Source organism: Tetrao urogallus (assembly GCF_951394365.1).
Source record: "Tetrao urogallus genome assembly, chromosome: 7".
Lineage (NCBI taxonomy): Eukaryota > Metazoa > Chordata > Aves > Galliformes > Phasianidae > Tetrao > Tetrao urogallus.
Genome location: NC_136820.1, coordinates 46,957,909 through 46,974,623, shown reverse-complemented (window position 1 = coordinate 46,974,623; position 16,715 = coordinate 46,957,909). Strand labels below are relative to the sequence as shown.

Genomic DNA, 16,715 nt, shown 5'->3' with positions numbered 1-16,715 from the left:
GGCAAAATAAGAGGCACAATCCACAAAATCACAGTGGCTTTATGCTGGGAGTACGAACAAGGGGAGCATGCTCAGTTCCTGCTCCAGGACTCAGATCTCCATCCAAACACAGCACAAACAGCACTCCGCAAACTTTTCAGAGCCCTCATTGACAGTAATGTCCACTTTCACTACTGGAAAAAATGTCAGCTCTGACTGCCAGATATTGTACTGAGACAGAGCCGTGTGTCCATGGTTAATTCTGATACAGCAAACACAGTCATCACTGTATCTCTGTTGGACAGAAAGAAGTGGAGTTTCAGCAGAGGGCCATAGATAAACATATGCATAACTCACAGCATCTGAAACATTTCTAGCACACTGAACAGCGCAGATGTGATCCTGCTAGCAAACCAACCTGTGAGCAACTTTTCTTGTTTAAGCAGTCTGGCATACAGAGTGACTTTGGCACTTGTGCACATACGTGTCAAGGAATTTCAGTAAATAGATTTCTGAAAGCTTGGCTTATTCACCACTTGTGTACTTTTCTGCCCAGGACAAGAAAACAGATGAACAGACACTGAATTCTTCTTGGTCCCTAACCCCAGAAAGCAAGTCATATTCACTGAAAAATGACCCACACACCAGAATAAGAAAGCTTTTAATAGTTCCAGATGTGTTCCTTAACTTTCTTTCCCCAGCTGTTCTATAATGAATGAGATACCTACAAAAAGTTCAACATTAACCTCTGTTTCACCTTCCTGTCTGATTTCTGGGATCTGGGATAATCAGAGGGAAGATTTCTTCAGCCTGGGAGGAGTTTTCTCTTATTTTACCTTACGGTGGTCAATCACTGATTGCTCTATTAATCTGTTTTCATTTATAGCTGCAGTCAGCAGAAAGAAAGCATCCATCTCATGAACTAAAAATAAGTACTGTAGATTTTTCCCATTTCAAGCTGCAGCTAGCACAGTCCTGAGCTGTCGCTGCTCATCAGAATGAGTGAAGCACAAGAAAGATGTAACAAATCAATGTACTAAATTCAGCCCAGGGAATAAGAGATGTTTCATTACTCTGTCTGTTAGACAAGCCTCCTAGTTTTGGCACTGAGACTTTTCAAACCTCACTTGCTGTCAGTGCAGAGAGGATTTCTTCTTTTTGTAGCAACATTATATTTCACTGAGCATTTACAGAGCCTTGGGGGCAGGCTCAGAGCAAGGGGATTGATCCCAGCTCTGCTGCCTACCCCAGAGCCTAGAGACTTGATCCAGGGAGCATCCATCCCACTTTCTATTTCACAAAAAAAGGAGGAGGAGATTTGGAACAACTTTTCTGGACTCACACACACTTACCAGCCAAGACTTATCCTACCAGCACAGCTAGTTGTATTAACAGAGAAAAATCTGTTGTCTCCTGTAACACAACTGAACACTGCGTGACTTGCAAACGACAGAGTTGCAGAAGCAAAATGAGGAGGGAAGAGAGAGGAGGAGACAAGAAAGCTCTTGGAGGGCTGAAATGCAAGGACACGTCTACTGACTTACTGTTGCAACCGAGGAAACTGCCATTCGACTCCATGGCCGCCAAAAAAGGCGACGTGCAGCGGCAGAAAGGGCTCCGGGAAGCAGCTGTGCCCAGATGTTAGCTTGCTGCGGGTGGAAGCCAGACCCAGCAGGCTCCCTCTGCTCCCCGCTCCAGCGATCCCCAACGTCAGTTCCCTTTCCCTTAGCTGCAAAGATGTCTTCGCTATGACTCCTCATTTATTTCTCTGCCGCATCCACGCACCCAGTGCATTGACTGAAGCCAAACGCTGAGCCCCAGCGCCGTGCTCGCCCTGGCTCCTCCCCATTAAATCTGGCCGTCATCGCTGCCCAGCCTCCTGCTCCTGCAGCTCTAAGCTGTGCCTCTGTTCTGCTGCTGTCTCCAACACGCTCTGCTCCTTTCCTTTATGCCTTCCAGAAGACTCCAAGCGCCCAAAAAGACCCCGCAGTCTGTAAGTCCAAGGGAAGAGCCCAGAGCTGGAAGCAGTGCCTGGGTTGAAAGGGTTTGTGTGCACTGCTGGGGACTTATTTCACGACACGACAAACACAGCAGCCAAACAGCAGGTCAGAAATCGCCAGCACAGAGCTGTAACTACAAACACTCGCAGAGCAGGAGCTTAAAGCAGAAGAAAATTTGCAGCCTTCTCATTTGATACCACGGAGCAGAAGCAGAAAAACCTCCTCGCTGCCTTCAGGCTTTTACACAGCTGTTTTCCTCTGCCCTTTCCCCCTCTCTTCATTTAGATGTATTAAAAGGGTGAAAGGATAATGCAGGGAAAAGCGGGAAGGAGAAAGAAATGGAATCCACAGCGGGGAAAGTAAAGCTTCTACTTGAATGGTAAAGGGAGGTTTTCAATCGTTTTGTTACTGTTTATTTTTGTTTCTGGTTGTTTAGGTGATCTCTATGCAATTGATGCAGCTGTCAGAAGCTTCTAACCCCTTGTTTCTCAGCAGCTGTGAGCCTGGCAGCTCCACTTACAGAAGGAAAAAGCCCCTCTCTGAGTGAGACAGATCTGGGATGCACATGGTGATAAATCCTTTGGGACTATTTGTCTCTCCTTGCCAGGAGTCAGGCTGCTGCTTCAAGAGTCCAGTTTTACAACACACGGGCTGCCCTAATAGAGCAGAACTCCTCTGTGCTGGCACAAAGTGCAAGAGCAAATAAGTGGAGAACATTTTGCTTTGTGCCCTTCAAAAGTTCTCCCCTCGACCCTACAGCCACCACCATCCCTTTAGACACTTTCAGAAGGACCCAGGAAGGAATACCCCCCTTTTGCAAACACATGGACAAGGAAATGTTGGCTAGAGCAGGGTCAATCTTTGGGCCGGAAGGCAGCTGGAGGCCTCCTAAAGATTCCCTTTGGAATATTTAAAAATAAATCCTTCCTTAAAAGCCCTAAAAGTAGGGGGATTTCCACAGGACACCACCAAAACCCATTACCCTTTCAGCTGATGGGGAGGAGAGGTACAGAAGGGACTGTAGGGGAGGCCTGTAGATGAGTCAGACAGACTGGAAACTCCGGTAAAGCAGTGGTGGTGATAGCTGTCAGAAGGGAGGAGAGGTAGAGAAGGGCAGTTTTAAGGTGGTGACAGGAAACAGAATTACACCAAAGCCTTTTCCTTCTTTGTATCCCACGCCACAGCCTGGATAGCATTGCTTCACAACAGTGCAGCACTGTAGCACCTTTCTGCCACCCTAAGCGAAGGCATCACCCTCCTAACTCCTTGGCAGATATTTTACTTGTGCTCAAGTGTTTGCAGACAGCCTTGCATTCCTGGCATTCGTCAGAAAGTACAGCAGTCATCATCAGAGCCAGTGAAACCCTGCGGCAAACACAGTGAGGCTGAGATCATAGAGCACAGGTCTCATCAGATCCTTCTTTCACAAGGCAGCATTCCTTTTGGTGCATTTCTGCATGCATGCCATGTGCACTTCATTTCCTTTTCCTTTGCACTGCTGAAACCAATATATATGTAGAATAGCAATGAAACCAAGGTGGCATGAGGAGCTATTGGAGTCGTGTAAGCTGCAGAAATCCTGCTAATATATTCTAAGAATAAAAGAGCAATATAAGACTCCCATCAGACTCAAGTCCCTGATGTCCTGTTCAGATCACAGCATTCACTGTTTGCCTTCCTGTTTTGGGTTTTGGCTGATCCAGGAGGCTCAGGGTGTTAAGGGGGATTGACCTTTTCCCAGTTAAACCTACATTACGGCTGAGAGGCAAGTTTAATATTGGTGATAAAATGCAAAATGTCAGTGTTCATCTGGAAGCCCTAAGAAAACAATTTGCTTTGTAACAAAATGCAAAGATAAGATAGGCGACAGCTGCATGGTTATATCTTTTGGTTTACTTTTTAAAAGCTGTCTGAATTTCTGAATGTTTTTTTCCTATTCTGAATACACCTCCTAAGCTGTGTCCACCGACCAGTTCCATGGCTCTTGATCTTTGAGACCAAACCAGGATTTGAAGGGCAGAGTTCAGTATTACTAAAATTAAACGTCACCTCTCTGTGTATGTTGTCTCCACTCACAATCCTGCTGCTAAGGGCCAGAGTTGAATAAACACAATTTATTCTGAGCAGATCCATCATGGCATCTGTAAAGTGGCGCTTCAGTGCCCTTGTTAGGCATGGACCTAACAAGTTTGTCTTCTCAATCTGCTTTAAAAATTAACCTTTACAGTGAAAGTAACAATGAGACCGTAATGCATTTATTTACTGTGGTTGCATACTTTCCTTCTGCCCTATTTCTATATCTCTTCATAAAACTGCTTCCTCCAGGGTTTCACAACAGGTGAGTTAACACGCACGGATTGTTTCACAGGAGGAACGCACCTTTTTCAGCAGTGAAGACAAAACCTAACAGAAAAGCCTGTTTTTCCGAGTTCCTCAAATACATGATAGATTATGAGGGCTGGATTTATTCTCTCCGGACCCCAATGGGCATCACCCATGAGCAGTGATTTCACTGCTGAGCCCAGCTTGGTGTCTCCCAGCTTTCTGCATGCTGCAGTTATTACATTTAATGGCTCTCCAAGTCTTGGAAAGCTGCGTTATTTCTCTGTCTTTGTTGTCATGGATTTTAATCCCTAAATCGTCCTACCAGGCTGGAGAGGAATGTGAAGAATCCCCATCATTGCAGGCTTCTCCTGTCCTCCTTCTTTCTGGCCCTCCTCAGAGCTGGGATCCTGGCTGCCTGTGGCTGCCATATTCCCTTCCCTAAAAAATTAAAAAAAAAAGTGGAATACCAATAGAAATTAAAATGATAGGATAAGGGTAAGTAAATCAAGGAGAGGAGGGGCTCCTCAGCCTGGGTGCACAGAGTATGTTCTCCTTATTCACATGGGTTTGAGCTGTGGATGGGAACCATATGCAGAATAATGCATTAAAGGGAGTATCTAGAAATGTCAAGGGAGAGGGAGAGGATAAGAAAGGACCCAAAGCCTACATTGCACAATTTTATCATCAGTGCAGAAAGAAACCTAGACACAGCAATGACTCAGGAAATAAGAAACCAGCTATTTTTTGTTCCCTACTCCATTTCTTCCTGCCAACAGAAACACTCTCTTGAGACTGTCAGCCAAGAGGGAGAGCACAGCTTCTGCAACCTCCTCCCCTTGGCCACAGGCGAGGGCTGTCAGGACTGAAAGGAGCACAAAGCTCATTTCTTAGGTCCACTAGAGAGGGGTGCAGAGAGAATGTGTTTATTGAGAGGGAATCTCTGAGCAGGAAGAGACCAGAGCTGCTGCGAGATCCTCAGTGGGATTTTGGAGATGAGGTTCCTAGGAGGAGGACTGTAGAGGACCCATCTCAGTACATGCACCATCTTCCCAGACTATCAAGAAGAGCTTCTTCTAACCCCTGAAGTTCAAAGACTTGCACCAGTGACAATGCTGGTATCCCACAGCTCCTGATTGCAGGAGGCACAAAGGCTTTATGAAGCCCATTTTCCTCCACAGCACCTCTAGTTTGATTCTACCACAGCCCAGACAGGCTGAAGGTCCAGAAAAGACAGCTGAACTGTGCCACGCTCAGCTCTCAGCTGAGGATGTTTAAGGCAGGCATTTCTTCACACCAATTCCTCTTCCAGCCAAAAAGACTCAACGCCAAAGTGAAGAGCAACAGACAAAAGCAATTCCATCTCAAATGAATAGGAAAACCTTCTGTGAGCACCCTGCTCTCCTTGTCCATCATTTGCTGAACTCACCAAGAGGCAGTCAGGGCTTTTCAAGGCCTTTCCCAAAGTAGAACCGCCAGTTTTTAAGGAGAGCGAAGTTGAGGCCGTAATATTTTTAATGAGGGCCAAGTCCTAAACCCAGGGCACACCTTTATGTAACCACTTGATCTGTTGTTGTGAGTGTGGAACAGTTCAACGTCAGCAGGAATGTGAGCTGGAGGAATGGGCCTCCATGTCCAACCCACCTCCAATGTGTTCACACACAGCTGTGCTAAAATGGCCAACTGAAGTGGGGCTCTGCACAGCCAAAGAGAGCTCCTTTCCTCGCGCACACCTACACCCTTTTTACTCTTCTTTGTGCACACAGCCCAGTCCAGGCAGCAAAGAGCATCTGCAGAGTTCAAAGCCAAAAATGTTCACGAGGTTTGATTCAACAGTGAACCGTAAACTACAGCAAACCCAAAACAAGGCAGAACTTCACCTGACTCTGCTCTGAAAGCATGACTCAAGTGTTTGCTGTACACAGTGGAAAGAGTAGTTCATAATCTCAGAGGAATGCTCACCACCCGGTCACCAAGTATTTCCTACAGAGAAGATACCTCCTGGCTCCCTCTGCCTTGCAGATCTCACACACACCCTTCACATCTCACAAATGTTCCCAACTGCCTCTCCCAAAGATAAAAGCTTTGTTTGCTTTGCAAGAAGGATTCCAGATTTCTGCCACCACAAGAAGTCAGGACTGTAAGAGCCACTTGGGGTCGTATGTCCAGCAGTGAGCTTCGGGTGCAAGGTGGGGTTTTTCTGTCAGCAGAATTACTGACAAAAGAAAATGTCATATTAGACAGAGGTCATGTAAATGCCAAAGTGGGACCTGGATTTCTCAGACACTTCCATTACGGTCTGGTGTTCATTGAACTGTTTGTTGCCATCTCTTCCCAATCTGCTTACTGGTTGAGGCCATCACTGAAGCTTATATGGCGTGTCATACCAACCTCTCTACATCCAACCATCATGTCACATGTCAAGACAATAACAGATGAACAGAAAAATGTAAAATTTTCAAATGCCTTTTACATTTCAAGAGCTGCTCAGGGCTCTTATTACATAGTCTATGTGTCAATTAGGGTGGCCAACCCCAGTCACTCTGATGACTCACATTTTGTCATGGTATTCTTTTGTTATCACCACTGTTTTTCTTTTGGTGTTTCATGCTGATAATATGTCGCATTCCCTGCCTGTGCAGGATTCTGGGATTCAAAAGACTGGTCCTGCTGCTCCATTGGCTCCACCAAACATTTACTCTTAGGCCTTTTCTCAACACTGCCAGATCTCTGGCAACTGCTGGTCTTTCACCTCGTGAGAAGCACACTGCAGTGTGGGGAAGAACAGCCACACATCTCCACAGGAGCTGGCAGAGCTCAGCCCCTTTGGAAATCAGCTTCCTGTAGGAGATGAACTGGAAAAAAATCAGAAATGGGATTTATGACACTGAAAGAACAATGAGATTATTGGGTTTGTGAAGGACTTACTGGACAAAGTAAACCACTGCAATTTATAAATAAGACTGAAACGTAATTAACACAATGCAGTATCATGAAGTTCAGAGAATGGGTAGGGCAGCCAGGTTCCTTGTTTATCACCACAAGCAGCAGTGCCAAAATAGCTTCAGACTGAAGGAGGTTGATGCATTTGAACCATTTATTGCAGCAGAATAGAACATGGCCACGAGAAAATGAAGCTACAGATGCTGGGATGTGTCAAGTTGAATCTGCTCTGGCATAATTCCATACAAGTCCCATTAAAATTAATGAGGTACTTCTGCTTGAGCAGAAGTTTTACTTTCTAAGCCAGAAATATGTCTATCAAACTGTACATCTTAAGTGTTTGGTAGGTTTCCAACACCCTTTGCCCATTTCGTACAAGTTATCAGAACCAGCTCTAACCACCAAATAAAGCAATGAATGAAATAATGAAAGGATTTGTCTATTAATCTGTTGGTTACAGTTAAAGACTTTTAAGAGTTACTGAGAGTTACAATGTCTTACACTGATTTCAGACTAGAAAATGATATGAAAATGGAGGACTAAATAAAAATGTATATGAAATTTGGGGATTACAACCTGGGTTTCTCTCTGGTTACTCCAGAATAGATTTGTGAATGTCGGAGGGTCACTACTGTGCATTTCTATGCTTTAACACATTTAGGATTAAGTGAGCCCCCTAATCTTGAATTCTCAGACTTCAAATATTTTTATTCTATAATCACAGAATCATAAAGATTGGAAAGACCACTAAGATCCCCAAGTCCAACCCCAACCCACTCCCACCATGCCCACTGACCCTGTCCCTGAGTGCCACATCTTTATGGTTCTTGAACACCTTTGGAGATGGTGACCCTACCATTCCCTAGACAGCCTGTGCCACTGCATCAACACTCTTCCTGAGAAGAAATTGTTCCTAGTATCTAACCTGAACCTCCCTTGGCCCAACTTAAGGCCATCACCTCCCATCCTATTGCTGTTGCCTGGAAGAAGAGGCCAATCCCCACCTTGCCACCTTTCAGGTAGTTGTGGATGTAATGAAGTTGTAGTTATAATGAAAACATCTTTATTGCTGAGCTGTACAGAGAAGCACATTTAGTCCTTACACTTTTTAGTGAGATTTCTTTTTTAAAACCTCATTTATGAACAATGAATGAGGTGCTCAAAGAAAATGTCATGTATACATTTCATCAGCTTCTCAGTTCAGTGCATCAGTAAACAGCACAGACCACACAATGCTTGAGTTACAGTGTACCTGTCTGAATCATTTAGTGAGTCTGACCATTCACATGAAGCTAACGTTGCATGAGTGAGGAACAATAACATAACTGGAGAACCTGGTAACGTACTGGTTGTACTGGTATGAAAATGTTACTTGGCATGACGATCACTGCTAGAAAAAGAACAGCGGGATGCTGTTCCCAGGGTCCTGCCACTTTCATCCATTAATGGCCCCTTCAAACACATCCCAGATTACAACAGGGCTTCAGAGCCACTAACATCCAGGTCACAAAGTACATTTCTACATTTAAATACCACAGTCATTAGGCCAAGTCACCTGCTGCCAGGAATGCTTGACGCAAGTCTTTTCTACCTTGCACCGTTGCCTCTTCTCAACCAATAGCATCAGGGTATACAAGTTAGGTACAGAGGAGGGTTGATGATTACTGTCCTAATGATCCCTTTTAATGCAGTTCAGCCATCAGCTTAATCCTCTGTATCTGAGATAATCACAATAACTAGATGCAATTGTTCGCATCATTAACTAATTACTGATCTTGTCAGTGTAGCCAGGTCATATGAATTTCAACTGCATGGAAAATATGGAAAGTCTGAGTTACACCTACAGTTCAGAAAGGTGTAAAAGATTTCCCCACAGGTTTAAATCTCACACGAGGACCTTGTGATTCCAAAGTGTGCCACACAGATAACTGGTGATGTTACGAATAAGGCGCTTTGATCCTCATCCCAAAGAGTTAAAGCTGCAGTTCATACAGGCTCAGTGACATCAGATTTCCCCCCACCTCCGTCTGAAGCATTCGTACAGAGTTTGAAAACGTTCTTGAATATGAATCGCTAATATCTCTAGAGCAGATGTTTATACAGAAGGTATAAAAGGAATTCCGGTGTCTCTTGGGGTCCTAATGAAGAGCCAACATTGCTGCTGTTAATTTATAGTCAGCTTTGTTTTTTCCAAAAGCCAGACATGAGATGAAGAGAAAGACACATTCTGGAATCTCTGGGGGGAGAGGATGGGGGGAGTAGATCAGCCTAAGTGACAATTTATTGCTAGATTAATTTTCATATTAACTTACCTCCCAAACAAACAAAAGGATGAACTTGTAAAACCTTACTGAGTTAATTCAGAAAGAGCATTCACAACTTCTCATTTAGCTACTTTTAATCTCTTGTTTCAGTAAGATGAAAGCGAGGAGCACAGTTCAATAAACTGTTAGGGAAGAGAGAGAAGAGCCTTTGAAAAGGATGAAGAGGAGCAAATTAAGATGCTGGAGTATCTCAAAACAGGTGGGGTAAATACCCATCAGGGACATAGTGTTGTAAGCCTAAGATCACATGCTGTGTCTTTATTGCAACAGGAATAACGAACCTTTGCTTTATGTGCCACCTCAAGTTTATACATAAAGGTGCAACTGCTGTTTCCAAAATCATGTATTTACATCCCTGACAGAATCAAATGCAGCCAAGTTCTTCTGGCTGGTGGTGTTATTTGGATTTTTGAGGAGCAAACACCAAGAGGGCACACGAAGAACTATAAAAGCTGCCCTCTGAGGAAGTATTTATTGGGTTTTTGGTGCCTCCTCATCAGTTCTGCAAGCCTGGTGCAGCCAAAGCAAAGGGCCTGAATGATTCATTTCCTTCCTGCTCCTGCTGTAGGGCACCCAGAGCAGAAAAGCCTTTTGCAGACACGTGTTCCCTCCAACTGCAGGAGACCTGGTTTGTGCAAATGCACGCAGACATGCCTGTGGCAACAATACACGGAAGTGAGAACACGGAGCTATCAGATTGCTATTAATACTCACACTAGTGAGATCCAAGCTAAGAGTTCATGGTCCACATTAAATCTGGAGAAGAAAAACCTGAAGCTCACTCTGGGCTTTGCTTTTAGGTGAAGTCTCCAAAATATAAGCGTTAGGAAACGGAGTGCTTTCAGATCAAAATTAGCACTTTAATTCCACACAAAGACATAGAGCCAGCCCATATTTTGGTTGTTAACAGTTTGCTGGGTATTCTAACAGTGTTTCTGGGGGGAAAATCGGTGCTTCTTGAAACATACAATTTTAAAAGCACTATTTGGCTGCCTAAAAACTGAAGACTCAGTGTCATTTCAGGTCCAGTGGGATTTCCATTTTGCTTCTGCTCCAGCAATTTGTCAATTCCAGTGGATCCTGTGTCAGTGTCTGCCAGTCCCTGGCAAATGGGTCATGTATCATTGGGCATCTTACATGAGAGGCACTTAAACCAGTCCTGCTAGCCTGGGCAGAAAATAAGGTACTGAATTTGTAGGCAGGTAACAGTTCTTCTGGCTGCTGGAGCCAGCTGCCTCCTCATTTTCTTTGATCCACTGCAGGGCTCACATATGGAAAAGCATATGCAAGCCTGCTGGTTTGGCTGGGCTGGTCCTATCTTCCCCTACAAGGAAAAATGAGATAATATGCTGAGAAAGTAAGGTGATAACACAGCTGTACATTCTTCTGATGACGGGCTCTTCGTGCCTTTGGGACACCACCACCTCTCACACTTTCCTGTCCCACTGAGACAGATTTTCTGGCTTTGATCATGTGTTCCCCTGACTGTACTCTAACAGACTCTATTTCCAGTGAGATTCCTCCCAGTCTGCAGGAGTCAAGGCACAGTCTGAAGCTAACTTGGGAAGCAAGAACAGAAAATGAGGCCAGAAATCCAAGCCACTTCCCTTGTATTTCTGCTGCCAGGGCTGGCCTGCAGCAGCCATGAGCCCTCAGGCTGTTTCTCCAGAGGACAGTGGCCAGACTTCCTTTGAAGAGCTTAGCCTATGTTCTTTGCTTGCACTCCAGCTCATTGAAGCAGTAGCCTTTGTGTTGCCCATCTTCAGTTCACTTGCACCCCATCCAGCCCTTGGAGATAGCTTTAGTGCTTCTGTACTCATAATGTCCCAAAGTGAATGGTCTTCTTGACAAGATCTTTTGGGACTCCGGTGAGATGTTCCTGCTCAGCTACACAGCCCAAACTCAGCTGGCCTTCTGGGCCATTTGTGTATGTCTGAGTTCCAAAGGATAAATGGATAGAAATATATTTAATCCCACTTCATTCACCACCCTGAAACACCACAGCCAGGAGAGACTGTTTGGGGTTTGGTCTAAATTAATAGTCTTCTGGGAGATGAAAATAACTCATAATAAGATGATATTTTAAAAGTTTCACCTTAGAAATTTCCCTCTCACTTGGCCTGACATCTCCATAAGCTGTTTCTAGCCCCCAGTGTGTCTACTAAGAGGGAAAACTGCATTCGTCAGTTTACACTATATGCGTTTGAATGGGCCTGTCTGGATTAGCATCTGCTTCAAACACAAGTTCACTTACACTACTATTACAGAACCAAGAGCTGAGGACAAATTCAGATGAAAAATTCTTAAAGTAGGGCTGTTTGGGCTGCTTCTCTTTCTAAATCAGGCAGCAGTTCCTCATTGTACCTTAACATACTGGAGGTGTATGGTGGGTCTTTTTCATCTTCTGCCCCAAAAGATTCAGACCTCATTCCATCTCGACCAGGGTGAAGTACCAAGATCCTAGGACACCAAGAGACAGGCCTAAGCCGTGGTTTTCTGACAACCAATGCAATCCCAGAATCTGCAGTGTAATGTGGGGTACAGACAGAGTGATGCCCCTGAAGGGTGGAGGAACACAATGAAGCATCAGTTATATCTTGTTGTTACTGCAAAGTCTTTAAGATCTGGAGGGAGAAACTCTGGTCTGTCAACTTGTAGATGCTGTGCCAAGAAATGGATTTATTTACCAAAACTGGCACTGTGAAACTGGGTAAAGTATTTGAAGTTAAATGTAAAAACTTGTGACAAAAGGGAGTAATCCTGTAGTCGATAATCCACTCAGATCCCAGAAGCATGAGAATGTGTTGGTGAACATGGAGTACGAGCCCCTTGTTCTGGGTCCAGTGCCAGAGCAGCCCTGCACACTCCAGCTTAATTACACAGTGACGTGGCTGCCCAGACACTGTCAGAAAGGAATGACTCCTTTGTGGATGCATTTTCCACATGCTTCTCCTACATGTTGGGTGTGTCTGTTTGTAGGATCCCATGTGGCTTGAGTGAAATTACAGCTTAAGCATTGCAGCAGAAGTACAGCAGTACTTCACCAACATGTTTTAGTGAAGGACAGACGTGTAGATACAGGAGAGAAGTGTGGGAAACAGAGTGAGGCTTAAAGTCAAGGAAGGTGTAAACAGGAAACGAGTGAAAGGGCTGACTCACATCAGGAGACAGCCACAAAATAACAGCACACAAGATGTTCTGGGAGAAAATGGTGGATAGAACATCCAGGTGGAACTGCCAGTCACAGGTTAATTTTAACTGCCTGACAGAGAATTGGAGATGACCTCAGTAATGGTAAGCAAGGCAAGATCAGTAAGAAATGAAACTTTAAACTAACTGGAACATCAGAAGAAAAAAAAAAAAAAAAAAGCCAAAAGCAAAACCAGAACTTTGGCAGAACAAGAAGTGCAATGGAAGAAAGTGAGCTGTTCAGCATTTTTCACCTGGGAGGTTGGCTTCCCATCTTCCACGTCTCCAACTTGACTGTTCAAGACAGGCTGTTGGTCCTAGTTTCAGTTCCAGATGTGCACTGTAGCATCCAATGGAGACCTGCATTCCAGTGATGCCTCTTTGATTGCATCTGGTTCTGCAGTAATTATGGGATAAAGCATAGTTTTGCCAGTGTGGAGAACAGATACACCTTACCCAATGTACAGATAAGAGAATATGTCAGACTGAGATGACAGAAGTATTTTTGCCTTCTCCTTGCTCCGATCAGGACAAAGATTTAGTACAATGTTTTTAAAAACTTTCCTGGACATGTGGAAGCCTTAACAAAACCGCTGGAGGGCAGCAATGTCAAAGGAAATCATTCATCAAAGAGGTGGTCGGAATTTTTTTGTGAAGACCCAAACCCCAAAATGAGGCCTTAATGACAAAGTAGAAATAATTGGAAATAGTTTTTTGCTACTTGGGTGATAAATATGCAAAACAGGGCAGTCCTTCCTGTGCAGAAGATATCATTCCATTGTTATTAGTCCAGCAATATTTAGATATTTAATGAATACCTGTCGGCAACGAGTTAAGATTATCGTTGGTCAAGCACTGCTGCTCACTGCTTTAAAGCAGACAAAAAATATACTGGCTGATATACAGGCTTGGGTCGTAACATCTGTTATATTGATAAAGTATGAGCAAGGCAAATAAAACTGTTGGAACTTGTTAAAAAAAGTGTGAGATAGAGTTCCACTCTGCAATATGGGTATGTACACATCATCACTTATTAAGTACTTGAGCTGCTTGATTGCATTCAAGTCACATTCAGCTATTATATAGACAGATACGCTTTCTTACTCTCAGTCTTGCAAAGCTTACAAGCAGAAAGAACCAGCTTTGCTTGTCTTCTCCATAGTGTCATTTGGGACCTGGACACCTGACCAAATCACCACATGTCTGTGAGGTGATTCTGTTAGGTCACATCAGGAAGGAGCCTTTGACAACACATTACTACCAGAAGATAGCATGGACAACAGCTGATCATCTAAAGGTTCTGGTGGGATGGACCTTGTTATCCCACCAGGAGAGTCTGAAAAAAAACAAATATAGGAAGGTAATATGAACGTGGCAAGATATGGAAAGAGTGGGAAAATCCAGACTTCAGCAGTACTTCAGTTCCTCCAATTGAAATGTTGGGCAGAAGTCATGCATTGCAGTTAGAGAAAGGTCTCTATTTGGACAGATTACACGTGTAAATGCAAAGTTTATGTTTGGGGTTTTACCATTTCTTACACACACAAGACCCTCTTCAGACTTTTGAAGTAATGGTCGTAAAGTGGGTGATGCATATGCAAATTGTTCTTTATTTTTATAGTATTCATATGGTCTAGTATCAGATATGGAGGTTGGCAGCCCAGCCTGTGGCAGGGGGTTTGGACCTTGATGATTCTTGAGCTCCCTTCTAACCAAAGCCATTCTATGATTCTGTGATTCTATGATATGGAAAAGTGAATATATAAGTGAATTAAATAGCTTTACAAAGGAACAGTGGCATGTAATTTTAAATTTTATATGAATAAGAGATGACAGCATAAAAGCAGAGATCTAACCAAAAGTAAACCAGTGTCATACGGGAAATGACCGTACAGTCCTTAACAGATCTTGAGGATCTCCCAAGCATTTGACAGAAGGACCTCATCTCCATTTCCAGATTCAATGGTGGGTTTCTGGATTGCAATTGGAAAAAAAAGCATCCAGCTTCAAAACTGAGATGATTTGCTTGGCAGTTTTACTGAAAGACAGTGAAGGTGAAAGTACAGAAAGCTTTTCCCATAGTCAGATTTCATGTACATCTATATACTATTTTAACCAAAAACATCTGCCACTGCTCTGTGGCTTTCTGAAAAGCTGGGAATTAGTTCTTTAAAAAATGCTGGATTTTATTAACAGCTAGCAAACAGATGTTGCGATTAATTATAACAGCACGTGATGAGAAAAGTTGGAATTCTGATATGGAAACAAGTCAAAATAGGGATGTTCCAACCTACTTAGGAAGTCAAGGTTATAACTACGAGCCAGAAATAAACAGTGAAGCTTTCCCATTTGAAAACACATGAACACGGCCCTATCATTGTCAGATGACAGCAATTGCTCTGACTTGCTGTAACCTTTGGAAAAGGACATTGCAGACTTGCTGAGCTTTCCCTTGGGAAAGTTTCAGTTTTCACAGGGAACTGAAAACACAACATTCCTCAGAGTCAAATCTGGTGTCGTATTTGAATGGTGAAACACAGCTTTTGTTGCACTGAGGAACTAAGGTTTGTGATAAGGTGCAGGCACAAAGCCACGTGTGACATGCCTGCAAACACCATTCTGGGGCTTGCACCCGAGGCCTCATGCAGATCTGTTCTTGGATGAACAAATGCTGGCAAATTGTTTTCGTGATGGCCACTTGCAGGTTAAGGCCATCAGAGGGCAATAGCACACCAGCACACTGCCTATCACACTGCCACCATTAAAACTGCAAATTCCCTTTGCAGGAATCAGAGTCCTAGAATCATTAAGGTTGAAGAAGACCACTGAGACCACCAAGTCCAACTGTCAACCCCACCCCAATGCCCACTGACCATGTCCCTCAGTGCCACATCTGCATGATTCTTGAATACCTCCGGAAACGGTGACCACCACCTCCCTGGGCAGCTGTGCCAATGCATTACTGGTCTTTCACACAAGAAAATGTTCCTAATATCCAACCTGAACCTCCCCTGGTGCAACTTCAGGCCATCACCTCTTGTCATATCACTGTTACCTGGGGGCAGAGGCCGACCCCCACCCCAGCACAGTCTCCTCTCAGTTGTAAACAGCACTGAGGTCTCCTTGAGCCTCTTCTCCACACTGAACAACCCCGGCTCCCTCAGCCGCTCCCATCACACTTGTGCTCCAAATCCCTCACAGCTCCTGCTGACACAACCAGGATGCCGCTGACTTTCTCGGCCACCTGGGCGCACCGCTGGCTCCGCTAACACCCACAGGTCTTCCACCTCCACGCAGCTTTCTGCCACTCTGCCCCAAGCTTGCAGCGATGCATGGGATTGTTATGACCAAAACGCAGGACCTGGCATTTAGCTGTGCTGAACCTCAAACGGCTGCCCCCAGCCCAGCAATCCAGCACATCCAACTCCCAGCTGCTCTGTCAGCGAGGAAGAAGCCCCAGCAATATTGGCCTCTTTCACTCCCAGCACGACGCAGGGGAAGGAAAAACAACAACAGAGAGAGGAGGCAGGGCAAACACAAAGCGCCGCTGCAAGGCCGGTTTCTAAGGAAATATCACCCACTCAAGCAGCTGTTGTTAGCAACCAGCGTACACAGCCATGACGTTAGCACGGGCTGAGGGGAAGAGTGATGATATTTCAGGTTGATAATGAAGGAGGCAGAAACAACCCGGAGGGCAGAAAGGCTGTATGAGCGTCTCATGGAGGCTATGATGCTAGATCAACCGCTCTGCTTAAAGTGACAGTCGATAACAACGGAGCTGCTGCAGTGGTGAGAAGGGCGTTGGGTGAGCAGTGAGGAACAGCTGGGGGGTTCACCCCTTGTATCTCATTCTGGGCCAGCTCTCGCCGCCCGTGCGGTCGCTCAGCAACGGGCAGCAGTGGTCTCTGGGCAGCGGAGGCCGCCATGGAGCAGTGCAGCCCCTCTACCCGCTCACAGG

General features: G+C 44.7%; 1 protein-coding gene across 1 annotated transcript in view; it reads left to right on the top strand.

Annotated features, from left to right (window-relative positions):
• Positions 1–16,681: 16,681 nt before the first annotated feature.
• DLEC1 (DLEC1 cilia and flagella associated protein) overlaps positions 16,682–16,715 on the top strand; it is a gene marked incomplete at both ends in the record, with an annotated part of 36,559 nt that continues 36,525 nt past the window's right edge. The window contains one exon of the mRNA XM_079538154.1: positions 16,682–16,714. Within this exon, the coding sequence (XP_079394280.1) occupies positions 16,682–16,714 (33 nt within the window). The remainder of the gene's footprint in view (position 16,715) is intronic.